The sequence below is a fragment of the Mustelus asterias genome, chromosome 14 (genome assembly GCF_964213995.1).
Source record: "Mustelus asterias chromosome 14, sMusAst1.hap1.1, whole genome shotgun sequence".
Taxonomy (NCBI): domain Eukaryota; kingdom Metazoa; phylum Chordata; class Chondrichthyes; order Carcharhiniformes; family Triakidae; genus Mustelus; species Mustelus asterias.
In genome coordinates, this window is record NC_135814.1 from 101,633,712 (window position 1) to 101,648,542 (window position 14,831).

At 44.5% G+C, this 14,831-nt stretch overlaps 1 protein-coding gene across 4 annotated transcripts in view; it reads left to right on the forward strand.

The window, feature by feature from the left end:
* The window catches only part of LOC144503902 (disco-interacting protein 2 homolog A-like), a 304,026-nt gene that overhangs the window by 134,978 nt on the left and 154,217 nt on the right, over positions 1–14,831 (forward strand). For 2 of the 4 annotated variants that reach the window (XM_078228953.1, XM_078228954.1), the window contains exon 3: positions 7,121–7,264. The exons of the other annotated variants lie outside the window; for them this stretch is intronic. In XM_078228953.1, coding sequence (XP_078085079.1) covers positions 7,121–7,264 — 144 coding nt within the window. The remainder of the gene's footprint in view (positions 1–7,120; positions 7,265–14,831) is intronic. 4 annotated transcript variants of the gene reach the window in all.

Here is a 14,831-nt window from a genome sequence, read left to right on the forward strand (position 1 = left end):
CGCACAGACAGTGACCCAAGCTGGGAATCGAACCCGGGTCCCTGGCGCTGTGAGATAGCAGTGCTAACCACTGTGCTGCCATGCTGCCTTACAATAATAAATCAAGTATCCGAATATTTTGTTCTGGCTAGGGCAAGGTTCTTCTCTCAATCCTGAAATCGTGGATCTTAATTCTTGCTTAACTCGTGTAGGTCATGAATCCGAATCTTCCTTATGTTCAGTGCTGAAGAAGTCACACATCAAAGCTTTTTCCTCGCACTCATCCCGACACTCGCAAGAATGTAAAGCAACAGTTTACTCTTCATGAGATTTCTTTGCTTGTCTAGATTACATAAATGGCCAAGTATCGGGCTGAGAGTTTCTCTTTTGTACAGTCAATAACAGTAAAGAACTCAGTCCTGTCCTTTTTTTTCAGACTGTGCTTCAGATAAATCAGTGATGCTTGCCAGAATTGAATCATTCCTTCAGTACAGTGCTTTGCGAGCATGCACAACTGAGATTAACTTCCTGAACAAGAATTCGAAACACCTCCATGAATAGGCCCAAACTTGAGTAGCAACACTGACAGAAACGTTTTCTGTGCGTGGATCTGACGGTCACTCTTTTAAAAGCTCAAAGCTAGTTGAGCTTTGTTAGCGTGGACAAGGTGGTTAAGCTTTCCCACAGGAGTCAGACCTTGAGTAGTGATAAATAGACACTTGTCCTTGGAATATTTACGCTGGGCTGCCCCAGGCAAGTGTGATAGCGAGACGGTTTCTCATGGCCGCTGTGCTGCAGAGCAACACTCTTTGCCGATTTTGCTGCTGTCAACAATCGTTCATGAGAGCAACTCAAACAAAACCTCTTGCAGGGTGTCTGGAGTGAATACAAATGCGAGCTTTGGGAGTGAATGCATGTGACTGATTGAAGCAAGTGCAGTCACGCATTGAAAGTAGATAGTGTGTGTACAACTGGGAGAAAAGTAGGGACAAAGTACTTGGAAAGTACACGATTCAGGGCACATGAAAGGGAGAAGAGATACAGTTCCAATAAATCAATGTGGAACAAGAAGGCAGGGACATGGCCTAGGCAAGACTTGAATTGCAAGGGAAAGTGTGTGTGGCACGGTGACAGTGGTTGGCACTGCTGCCTCACAGCGCCAGGCACCCGGGTTCAATTCCTGGCTTGGATGACTGTCTGTGTGGAGTTGGCACGTTCTCCCTGTGTCTGCGTGGGTTTCCTCCGGGTGTTCCGGTTTTTTCCCTCAGTCCGAAAGATGTGCAGGTTAGGTGGATTGGCCACGCTAAATTGCCCCTTTGTGTCCCGAGGTGTATAGGTTAGGTGGATTAATGGGGTAAATATGTGGGATTACATGGATAATATGTGGGTAAGTGGCCCTGTTGGTGAGTCGGTGCAGACTCGATGGGTTGATTGGCCTCCTCCTGCGCTGTAGTGATTCTATGATTATTCTTTGCGACTTAGAGTTTTGTTTTTAGTTTTTAATGTACAATATGTGGAGATGACTGTATGAAGCTGTGGCTGTGAATGTATCATTCAGTTGATAACTTTTCAGTTGAATTCTGTCACTTCAGCTGATGATGTGCGAATGGTAACATTTCTGCTGCTTGTTTCACAATTGCTATTTGTGTTTGCCGCTCTCGATTTATACAGTCTAAATTTTATACAGCTAAATTTTAAAACTAAGAATTACATTCATTTAGTTAAATCCTCTGATGTAAACCTACAACCTAATAAATATTTTGCGCTTCCTGTAATATCTTTGCAGATTTCCTGGCTTATAATTACGTAGAGAGGGACATTTTGATTCTATTTGTGTCTTCATGGTTGTATTTTATTTTCTCTAACTCCAGTCAGTGAACTTTTATTAAATTGACACCATCAACACAATGAATGACCTCAATCAGGGCAGCGTAACCTTTTTTTACATTTACAACCTGTCAGTTCAGATTGGCACATAACTCGACTCTCGTATGTATGCGGATTTGGGAGCCACATGAGGATTTGAGCTCTTAATTTATAATATTTCAGTTCAGTATTGAGGGTAGATTTTTTTTAAAGTTTATTTATTAGTGTCACAAGTAAGGCTTACATTAACACTGCAATGAAGTTACTGAAATTCCCCTAGTCGCCACATTCTGGTGCCTGTTCGGGTCAATGCACCCTAACCAGCACGTCTTTCGGACTGTGGGAGGGAACCGGAGCACCCGGAGGAAACCCACGCAGACACGGGGAGAACGTGCAGACTCCGCACAGACAGTGAGCCAAGCCGGGTATCGCACCCGGGCCCCTGGCACTGTGAGGCAGCAGTGCTAACCACTGTGCCACCTTCTTTTCCCTCAACCAGTGTCATCATCAAGATGAACCAATAATTTACATCATTGCTGTGTGTGGGGATGTGGCAAATGGAAGATTGTCGCCTTAATAGTTCTTGCACTCCAGAAAATGTGTGTGGAGCATTTAAGATGTTTGAATGATATAGAACACTTTATAAATGCAGATTTTCTTTGTGAAAACACTCAGTCAACACTTTTTAACTGTGCATGTGATTCTTGAAAACTCCAGTTCCTGTCTCATACATCAGGTTTTGTGTGTATTGGCATTTCGTGCAAATCTGGTGGAGTATGTTCGGAATTAAATTCTCCTGTTGCCTAGAAATTCATATTTGTTTGATGGTACTGTACATTCTGAAAACTATCTCATGCAAGTGGTTGGATTGAAAAATTGGATGAAGATTTGTTTGCAAAGTAGTTTAAAGTTTATTTCTTAGTGTCACATATTGGCTTACATTAACACTGCAATGAAGTTATTGTGAAAATCCTTCAGTCGCCACACTCAGGCGCCTGTTCGGGTACACTGAGGGAGAATTTAGCACGGCCAATGTACCTAACCAGCACGTCTTTCGGACTGTGGGAGGAAACCGGAGCACCCGGAGGAAACCCACGCAGACATGGGGAGAACGTGCAGACTCCACACAGAGAGTGACCCAAGCCGGGAATCGAACCCGGGTCCCTGGCGCTGTGAGGTAGCAGTGCTTGCCACCGTGCCGCCTTAGGTAGGTTAACACTCAAAGTTACTGATTACTGTCTTGCATCAGGAAACAAGCATGCAATCGATTGTTTTCTGACCATATTTCATTCCATTTAATATTGCGATTGATCTTTGAAATTCAGGTTGAGGATTTTGCTCGTAGTTTTGTCTTGACTGTGGAGTGCTTTTCCCAGGTGCAAGTGCTAAATTGTAACGCTCGCCCCAAATTTCACATTGAACGTTGGGAGTACAGCTAATGTCAATTGGAGCGGACAGTCCTTCATTCTCCAGTTGAGAGGAGTTGACAAGCACCAATCAATTGTCAATGCATTACAGGTTGAGCACTCTTTATCCGAAACTCTCGGGGCTATGTGCATTTCGGACTTCAGATCATTTTGATTTTTGGATATAGTACGTACAAACTCAGTTTACAATAGCCTAAGCCGAGGCTAGCTATCGTTGAAGATAAATGAAGTGGCCTATGAGTATAGATGTTTCACTGAATAATAAATACAGGGTGCCGGTAATCAGTTTCTTTTTGACATGTTCACAAAAACTGTAAGGGACAGAGTGCAATCAACGGAACTTTCTGCACTAGAGGTCGATGAGGTTCAAAAAAGGTGCAGCTTTTGGATGTGTTCAGTTTTTGGATTTACGGAGAAAAGATCTCGTCCTGTGCTATAAATTAGTTTTGAATAAATGGTTAAAGTTAAGTTGAAGTTTATTTATTAGTCACAAGGCGGCTTACATTAACACTGCAATGATGTTACTGTGAAAATAATGGGGCATTCAACCGATATAGAGTCATAGAGGTTTACAGCATGGAAACAGGCCCTTCGGCCCAACTTGTCCATGCCGCCCAGTTTTTACCACAAAGCTAGTCCCAATTGCCTGCGTTTGGCTCATATCCCTCTATACCCATCGTACCCATGTAACTGTCTAAATGCTTTTTAAAAGACAAAATTGTACCCGCCTCTACTACTGCCTCTGGCAGCTTGTTCCAGACACTCACCACCCTCTGTGTGAAAAACATTGCCCATCTGGACCCTTTTGTATCTCTCCCCTCACACCTTAAACTTGTGCCCTCTAGTTTTAGACTCCCCTACCTTTGGGAAAAGATATTGACTATCTAGCTGATCGATGCCCTTCATTATTTTATAGACCTCTGTAAGATCACCCCTAAGCCTCCTGCGCTCCAGGGAAATAAGTCCCAGCTATCCAGCCTCTCCTTATAGCTCAAACCATCAAGTCCCGGTAGCATCGTAGTAAATCTTTTTTGCACTCTTTCTCGTTTAATAATATCCTTTCTATAATAGGGTGTCCAGAACTAGAACATAGAACAGTACAGCACAGAATAGGCCCCTCGGCCCACGATGTTGTGCCGAGCTTTACCTGAAACCAAGATCAAGCTATCCCACTCCCTATCATCCTGGTGTGCTCCATGTGCCTATCCAATAACCGCTTAAATGTTCCTAAAGTGTTTGACTCCACTATCACTGCAGGCAGTCCATTCCACACCCCAACCACTCTCTGCGTAAAGAACCTACCTCTGATATCCTTCCTATATCTCCCACCATGAACCCTATAGTTATGCCCCCTTGTAATAGCTCCATCCACCCGAGGAAATAGTCTTTGAACGTTCACTCTCTCTATCCCCTTCATTATTTTATAAACCTCTATTAAGTCTCCCCTCAGCCTCCTCCGCTCCAGAGAGAACAGCCCTAGCTCCCTCAACCTTTCCTCATAAGACCTACCCTCCAAACCAGGCAGCATCCTGGTAAATCTCCTCTGCATTCTTTCCAGCGCTTCCACATCCTTCTTATAGTGAGGTGACCAGAACTGCACACACTATTCCAAATGTGGTCTCACCAAGGTCCTGTACAGTTGCAGCATAACCCCACGGCTCTTAAACTCCAACCCCGTGTTAATAAAAGCTAACACACTATAGGCCTTCTTCACAGCTCTATCCACTTGAGTGGCAACCTTCAGAGATCTGTGGATATGGACCCCAAGATCTCTCTGTTCCTCCACAGTCTTCAGAACCCTACCTTTGACCCTATAATCCACATTTAAATTTGTCCTACCAAAATGAATCACCTCACATTTATCAGGGTTAACTAGCCACTAGCTTTCGGAGCGCTGCTCCTACATCAGGTGAGTGGGATTTCTGTTCACAAACAGGGCATATAAAGACACAAACTCAATTTACAAAATAATGCTTGGAATCCGAGTCTTTACAGGTAATCAAGTCTTAAAGGTACAGACAATGTGAGTGGAGAGAGGGTTAAGCAGAGGTTAAAGAGATGTGTATTGTCTCCAGCCAGGACAGTTAGTGAGATTTTGCAAACCCAGGCGCCCTGTTTGTGAACTGAAATCCTACTCACCTGATGAAGGGACAGCGCTCCGAAAGCTTGTGGCTTGTGCTACCAAATAAACCTGTTGGACTTTAACCTGGTGTTGTGAGACTTCTTACTGTGTTCACCCCAGTCCAACGCCAGCATCTCCACATCATTGTACAACTTCAACAAGACGTCCAACTCCTGTATTCAATGTTCTGACCAGTGAAACCAAGCATGCCGAATGTCTTCTTCACCCTGTCCACCTGTGACTCCACTTTCAAGGAGTCTAGATATATTCGAGGATAGTCGTTCAAAGAAATTCAAACTTGCATAACTCTAGCGGGGCAATGTGTAATTGTGATTCTCCATCACACGTACTGATTTGGGGAGGGGGACTTTGTCTAACTTTTTAATCATTTGTGGGTGATGGGTGTCACTGGCTGGCCAGCATTTATTGCCCACCCCTAGTTGCCCATTGCTGTGGCTCATGAGTCACATAGGCCAGACCGGATAAGGACGGCAGATTTCCTTCCCCAAAGGATCCATCTGGTTCCTTTAGGGAAGGAAATGATTTCATGGTCATCAGTAGATTCTTAATTCTAGATATTATATTGAATTCAAATTCCACCATCTGCCGTGGCGGGATTTGAACCGGGTCCCCAGAACATGAGCTGAGTTTTTGGATTAACAGTCTAGTGATAATACCACTAGGCCATCGCCTCCGCTCTATCGTTATTCGTACTGATCATTGTGAAGTTTTAGCTATAGGTGATTGGATCTGAATGGTGTTCTTGAAACTCCAGCTTTGCAGTCCTTGTCTCCAGATGACCTACACCTCCCATTTGCCACCACAGCCAAACAGAATGTGGCATTCACCTTGAAGTGCAGCTTTTACAATGGAAATAGTATAATTATTTAAATTGGATGCGAAGAAAGGTCATACCTAGATTTGATCTTTTGTTGTCACATGTATTAGTATACAGTGAAAAGTATTGTTTCTTGCACTCTATACAGACAAAGCATACCGTTCATAGAGAAGGAAAGGAGAGGGTGCAGAATGTAGTGTTACTGTCATAGCTAGGATGTAGAGAAAGATCAACTTAGTGCAAGGTAGGTCCATTCAAAAGTCTGATGGCAGCAGGGAAGAAGCTGTTCTTGAGTCGGTTGGTACGTGACCTCAGACTTTTGTATCTTTTTTCCGACGGAAGATGATGGAAGAGAGAATGTCCGGGATGCGTGGGGTCCTTAATTATGCTGGCTGCTTTTCCAAGGCAGCGGGAAGGGTAGACAGAGTCAATGGATGGAAGGCTGGTTTGCATGATGGATTGGGCTACATTCACAACCTTTTGTAGTTTCTTGCGGTCCTGGGCAGAGCAGGAGCCATACCAAGCTGAGATACAACCAGAAAGAATGTTTTCTGTGGTGCATCTGTAAAAGTTGGTGAGAGTCGTAGCTGACATGCCAAATTTCCTTAGTCTTCTGAGAAAGTAGAGGCGTTGGTGGGCTTTCTTAACTATAACGTCGGCATGGGGGGGGGCACCAGGACAGATTGTTGGTGATCTGGACACCTCGAGACTAGTGTGAAAGTTTCAGGATTCTGTAGCACTCTTTAGCCCCTAGCTGCTGAATGAACTGAAGTCCAGCGTCGCCGTGTGGTAAGTATTCTTCAGCCTGCTGAATGAACGGGAGTTACCTCTGAGGGAGGATGTCGCGAGAGACGTTGTGAAGATTAAACCTCTGTTTTCCCCCTGCAGGTGTAGACCCTTCTTTTCAAATTGAGTCCCGGCTCCCAGGACCTATCCAGCCTTCGCCGTTTTCCTCCTCTGTCGCTTTTGTGGCAGCGACCAGGCAGCCCAAATCCCGAGCCTCTAATTCCAGGGATGAACGGTATCGATCGGGTAAGTCATGCTGCTGTGCGGCGGAGGTGAAGATGGAGTGTCATTGTCATAGAATGAATCTCTTGCCATCAAAAAAGGCTGCGTTGCGAGGAGTTTTATTGATCCAAGGATTACTTGCATTGAGAAAGCGTCTTGTATTCTAAACCCTATAGCAGGCCATTCTTTGTAATTGTCCTGTCTCACTTCTTACAGCAGTCACTCTTTGGGCCATTAGAGTGGAATAGTCTGGTGAATCCTGTCTACATTAACAAACTAGCTGGATATTCCCCATTCCGTACTCCCCTTTCCCTGGATTTGGAAAGATGGTCTTTGGTACTTCCCATGACATTTCTGTCGGGGCCGATACAAGAGGAAAATGGTCCGCTAAACATTCTGTCCTATACCTTTTGATTTGATTTATTATTGTTGCATGTATTAGTATCCAGTGAAAAGTATTGTTTCTTGCGCGCTATACAGACAAAGCATACTGTTCATAGAGAAGGAAAGGAGAGAGTGCAGAATGTAGTGTTACAGTCATAGCTAGGGTGTAGAGAAAGATCAACTCTCTCATTCTTTTGGAGGAACTAAACACATTCTTGCCATATTGCGAGTTGACTGACAGATTTGCCACACAAGCAGACTTCACCCGTGTCCAAAGATGTGTAGGTTATGTTGATTAGCGATGATAAAAATGCACGGCATCATGGGGATAGGGCGGAGGGGAGGGCCTCGGCGGGATGTTCTTTCGGAGAGTTGATGGGCCGAATGGCCTAATTCTGCTCCTATATCTTATGGTGCAAACTCACCGGGCTGGGTGGCCTCTTTCTGCACTGCAGGGATTCTATGGTTCTAACTCCTCTCAGCATCACGCCGTTGTATTCCTCTGCAAGGAAGATGCTAACCCTTAAAGGACGTGTGTTTTGTGCCATTGTGTGAACGGCTGCAATCATTGTAATGGCCGCTGGGAGAAGAATAACCAGAAAATTAGGCTAGGACTTTTTGGAGAGATGTTGTAAGCACCTTCTCACAAGTGATAGTGGAAGTAAGGAACTCTCTCCCTTGAACTGTTGTGAGCTGGTCAATTAAAAATTTCAAAACTGGAGTTTGATTCTATTGGGCCAAGTGCTGGCAGATGGGATTAGGTGGGAGTTCAGGTGTTTCTAATGTGCTGGTGCAGTCTCAATGGGCCGAAGGGCCTCCTCTGCGCTGTATGATTCTATAAATTGATAGACTTGGTTTATTAACCAAAGACACCAAGACTGGTGTGTGGAGTTAAGGTACAAATCAATCAAAATTTACTTGCATAGTGGAGCAGGCTTGAGGAATTGGATGACCTCCTGATATCTCTATGAATGTTCATGACATCTTTCAGTCAGTCCACAGCGGTTCTCCATTGTTCTGGCTGGTGGAGATGAGTGTTCACCTCCAAATCCGAGGTGGTGGCCCCGAGATCATGATTTGTGCTACTTCTTCCCTGACCATGGAGATGCTTGTATTGAGGGTTTTTGGGGTTGGACAGAGAGAGGACATTTCCACTTTTCTTCTTGCTCTGCCTCTTTTCGTTCATCTCACGTCCAACCCTGCTTGCCCCTTGTGGTGCCTTTGCCCTTATGTTGTGGCTTGTTGTCGTCTTGTCCCCTGGAGCTTTTCCCTTTTTATTGTTCATGTTAGTCTTTTCTTGTGCGGGGTGGTGGATGGGGGTGTGCGTGCGTGCGAGCGAGCGAGCGACTGACGGGGCAATGCGAAGCAGCTACTCAGACCATGGAATTAGTTGAAGTTGACGTTACGGTAAGGAGGCATTCCACAGTAATCCGCCAAGTCTGTTCATGGATAACATGACAACAGAAGATCAGTGGGAGGTTGTTCGAAAAACATGTTACAGAATCAGTTTACATCCCTTAAGGGATCCGAGCTCTACCTGCCAAAAAACACAGCCATGGGCAGGTTGGAGGTAAGAGACAACAAAAAAAAATACAGAAAAAACATGCAAAGAATCATGCAGATGTTGGCGACTCAAAGAAATGCTAAGAACATTGAAGGGTGACAAAACAGTTAGCAAGAACTATGACATAGTTTGGAAAAATTTGTAAGAGATGTTGATTTGATTTATTATTGTCACATGTATTGGGATACAGTGAAAAATATTATTTCTTGCGCACTATGCAGACAAAGCATACCATTTATAGAGCACATAGGGGAGAAGGAAAGGAGAGAGTGCAGAATGTAGTGTTACAGTCATAGCTAGGGTGTAGAGAAAGATCAACTTAATGTGAGGTAGGTCCATTTAGAAGTCTGACAGCAGCAGGGAAGAAGCTGTTCTTGAGTCAGTTGGTACGTGACCTCAGACTTTTGTATCTTTTTCCTGATGGAAGAAGGTGCCAAAGGGGTACGTGGGGTCCTTGATTATGCTGGCTGTTTTTCTGAGGCAGTGGGAAGTGTAGACAGAGTCAATGGATGGGAGGCTGGTTTGAGTGACAGACTGGGCTTCATTCACGACCTTTTGTAGTTTCTTGAAATTAACACACAAGTGTTTGCAGTTATATTCAGCAAAAGAGGGTAGTGAGGAGCAACGCGGGCTCCTAAAGATTGATAAGTGTGACATCAGTGAAAATAAGGAAGTGGCAGACATGCTGAATAACAATTTTGCTCAGTATTTCCACTGGAGGTAAAGATCAGTGTGCTGTAAATCCCAGGGGGAATAATACTGGAGCAGGAACAGTGAGTCACCAAAATTCACACAAGCAAAGTACAGTAATGAAAATAGTAGCATTGATAGGGGTGACAAATCCCCACAATTAGTTGGTTTCTGGTGGGTGGCACGATGGCACTGCTGCCTCACAGCGCCGGGGACCTGGGTACAATTCCAGCCTTGGGTCACTGTCTGTGTGGAGTTTGCACATTCTCCTCGTGTCTGCATGGGTTTCCTCCAGGCGCCCTGTTGTTCTCCCACACGCCAAAGATGTGCGGGTTAAGTTGATTAGCCATGCTAAATTTCCCCTGAGTGTCCAATAATGTAGTTAGATGGATTGGTCATGCTAAATAGGGCGGCACGGTAGCACAGTGGTTAGCACTGCTGCTTCACAGCTCCAGGGTCCCGGGTTCGATTCCCGGCTTGGGTCACTGTCTGTGTGGAGTTTGCACATTCTCCTTGTGTCTGCGTGGGTTTCCTCCGGGTGCTCCGGTTTCCTCCCACAGTCCAAAAGATGTGCGGGTTAGGTTGATTGGCCAGGTTAAAAATTCCCCCTTAGAGTCCTGGGATGCATAGGTTAGAGGGATTAGCGGGTAAATATGTGGGGGTAGGGCCTGGGTGGGATTGTGGTCGGTGCAGACTCGATGGGCCGAATGGCCTCCTTCTGCACTGTAGGGTTTCTATGATTTCTTTCTATGATAAATTGCCACCTAGTGTCCAAAGTTGTGCAGGTTAGATGGATTGGCCACGCTAAATTGTCCCTTAGTTTCCAAAGCTCTGTAGGTTAGGTGGATTGGCCATGCTAAATTGTCCTTAGTGTCCAAACATGTGTAGGTTAGGGGATTAGCGGGGTAATTGCACGGGGGCTAGGGGGATAGGGTGAGCCTGGGTAACATGCTCTTTCACAGAGTCGGTGGAAACTTGATGGGCCAGATGACCTCCTTCTGCACTGTAGGGATTCTATGATGTCCCAGATTTGACAGGGAGTGGGTGAGAACAGCGAACCACAGAGCCCCTACAGTGCAGGAGGAGGCCATTCGGTCCATTGATTCTGGACCAAATCTCCGAAAGAGCCTCTTACCCAGCTCTACCCACATATCAGTGTAGGAAAATGTGAGGCCATCGACTTAGGATGCATTGGCCTTGGAGGGAGAGAGTGTATCATAGATTTGCCGGAATGATACCTGGGCTCCAAAGGTTAATTTGCGAGGTGATACAAACTACAGTCACATCCCCTGGAATATGGAAGGTCAAGGGTTGGTTTAATTGAGATTTTCAAGTTATTGAGGAGGGTAGATAAGGAGAAACTATTTCTGCTGGATATGGAGTGTAAAAATTCAAGCCAGGTTTTTTAGGAATGATTCTATGAAAGACCTCTCTATGCAGGGTGTGTTGGAAATTTGGCTTTTTCTTTTGTAACTAGTGATTGCTGCTTGATCAATTATTAATGTGAAATGAATGATTTCCAAAAGCCTGAAGGAATGTGGGAAAAGGGATATGGAGTTGGGTTTCTCGTCAACTGTCATCTCATTGAATGGCAGGTGTAACCAGCTCAGGGGGAAGTGGCCTATAGCTGTGTTTCCTACGCTGTCCTTTCAAGCCTTTCACAGTGGTTGGCACTGCTGCCTCACAGCACCAGCGACTCGGGTTCGATTCCGGCCTTGAGTCACTGCCTGTGTGGAGTTTGCACGTTCTCCCTGTGTCTGCGTGGGTTTCCTCCGGGTGCTCCGGTTTCCTCCCACAGTCCAAAGATGTGCGGGTTAGGTTGATTGGCCATGCTAAATTGACCCTAGTGTCAGGGGGATTAGCAGGGTAAATATGTGGGGTTATGGGGATAGGACCTGGGTGGGATTTTGGTCAGTGTAAGCTTGATGGGCCGAATGGCCTCCTCCTGCACTTTAGGGATTCTATGATTGATTTGCACCGCAGGCAAAAGCACTGGTTAGAAACAGAATAAATCTCCCCTGCTGTGTCCCATAAAAGTCTCCAAGGTCGGGGGAACACTCGATGGATGTGAGTAATTCTCCTGTAGTTGATTCCATTGATCTATCAACATGTGCAGCTCAGCATGAATATAATGCAAAGGTCCGCCCACATTGTCCCATTAGACTCTCCTGATCCAATGCACATCTTACTCTCTTTAGTTAGCCATGGATGGGTCAAATTTTCCATGGATATTTTATTTCTCCACGGAATTCATATTTATTTAGAGTTTATGAAATGAGATTTAAATATTTGAGTTTACAACTCACAAAGTTAACCTGCAGGTGCAGCAAGCAATCGGGAAAGCAAATGGTTTATTTGTCTTTAATAGAAAGGGATTTGAGCGTGAATACAGATGCCGTACTAAATTGTATTGGACCTTGGTGAGACTGCACCTGGAGTGCGATGTATAGTTGTGGCCTCATAGAATCCCTACAGGGCAGGAGGAGGCCATTCGACCCATCGAGCCTGCACCGACAACAATCCCACCTATCCCTGTAACCCCACGTATTTACCCTGCTAATCCTTATGACACTAAGGGACAATTTAGCGTGGCTAAATAAGCTCTCCTCCTTACCTACCGAGGTGCCCTAAAGGGAGTGAAGCAAAGGATTCATTTGGCAGATTCCTGGGAAGAGGGGGTTTTGCGAGATTGAGCTGACCAAGTCTAATTCCCCTAAAATATAAGAAGATTTGTGAGGTGATCTCATTGAAACACATTTTCTTCAGAGGCTTGATAGGCTAGATGGTGGGAGGATGTTCCTCCTAGGCTTGGGAGTCTAAACCACAGGAGTTGTGGTCACTGAATAAGGAGATACCCGTTCCAGACTCGGAGGAGAGATTTAAAGGCTTGTGGATCTTTGGAATTTTCAACTACAGAGCGCACTGGATGCTGAATTGTTGAGTATAATCAGATTGGCAAATTTTTCGATCTGGAAGGGGATCAAACGATACGAGGGTGAGGCCTTGCTGAGGTTGAGGTGAAAGATGGCCATGATTGCATCAGATGTTGAAGCAGGCTCGAAGGGCTCAGTGTCCTCCTGCTGCTCCCATTGCTGATGTTCTTATGATCTGCTTAAACGGTCATCTTATTGAATGGCAGGTGTAACAAGCTCTGGGTGAAATGGCCTACTCCTACAGCTATGTTTCCTACACTGTCCTGATAAGCATTTGCACCGCAGGCAAAAGCACTGGTGTGAAACAGAATAAATCCCCCCCTACTGTGTCCCGTCAAACTCTCCCAGGTCAGGGGCAACACGAGATGGATGCGGGCAATTCTCCCGTAGTTGATTCCATTGAACTTTCGACATGTATAGGTCAGCATGAATATGAAGCAAAGGTCCGCCCAGTTGTCCCAAAAGCCCAATTGTTTTGGAGTTGAGTGTGGGCTTTCTGTAAAATTGCGGCTTCCAAGATGCACATCTCTTTCAGAAAATGTAACAAACCTGAGTGGCAAAGAAAAAGTCAAATCCACTGTGTTAGGGTCCTGGACCCAAACCACATTGTATAATATGAAGATCCAGCAATTTTTCAATTTGTGGCATAAATATGAGGATAGGGTGCTTTGCTCCAGTTATAATTCTGCTGACAATTTCGGGTTCTTTTATCAAAACAACTTTATTCATAACACAGTTAAAATATAACTCTAACAAAATGAAGCAGCTTAATTTTTAACAGTTGAACAATAGTTAAAAAAAGAAAGGGGACAACACTCATTTCTAACTTACCACTATTTCAGTTCCAAATAAGCAACAGCCCCCTTAGACTCAAATGCCACTTTAAATACAGTTAGCAAACCTAGACATACTTGCTATAAATTAACAACCTTGAAGTCCACAGAGGTTTTGATTTTCAGAGCCACTTGCCGACTTCTGTCTTTAAACAACCCCGGCCAGAATCTCAACAGAGAGCTCTTTCTCTCTCTGCTACATACCTAGCTCCTCCCATTAACCAAAGCATCACATGACCCTGTATACCTGAACAAAAACCCCAGCTTCCATTCCTCTAATTAAAAAAAAACCCTCTTGTAAACAAGAGTCAATTAGCTCTGTTCAAAGTAAACACGATGTGGAGATGCCGGCGTTGGACTGGGGTAAACACAGTAAGAAGTTTAACAACACCAGGTTAAAGTCCAATAGGTTTATTTGGTAGCAAAAGCCACACAAGCTTTCGGAGCTGCAAGCCCCTTCTTCAGGTGAGTGGGAATTCTGTTCACAAACAGAGCATATAAAGACACAAACTCAATTTACATGAATAATGGTTGGAATGCGAATACTTACAACTAATCAAGTCTTTAAGAAACAAAACAGCATGAGTGGAGAGAGCATCAAGACAGGCTAAAAAGATGTGTATTGTCTCCAGACAAGACAGCCAGTGAAACTCTGCGGGGGTTACAAATAGTGGGACATGAACCCAATATCCCGGTTGAGGCCGTCGTTACACTACAGGGCTAAAATGAGTAATTATCCTGCTTTCCCAGCATCTGAGCTGTATTCCTCAAAAACTGAATCTTAAAACATTCCCCTTAAACATAAAATATATCCATGCTGTGGAGATGCCGGCGTTGGACTGGGGTGGGCACAATAAGAAGTCTCACAACACCAGGTTAAAGTCCAACAAGTTTATTTGGAGTCATGCTCCTTCATCAGGTGAATATATATAAATAGTATCATCACAATCATAATGTTTTTTCCCACAGGAACTTGTAACCAATGTTTGGCCTCTACTCACTAATGACAGGTTATTTTCCACTAATGACATGCTGTGGTTTCAACAATGTGGAAACATTATGTTCCATTTAGCATTTTATTTCTTCTGCCAATATTTTTGTGTGCAAATAAATTTTCCAACAGTTACATAACCCCAGTTCATCAAATGCGGTAGGGGGAAAGGTGGCAATTTACATTCAATTTTTTA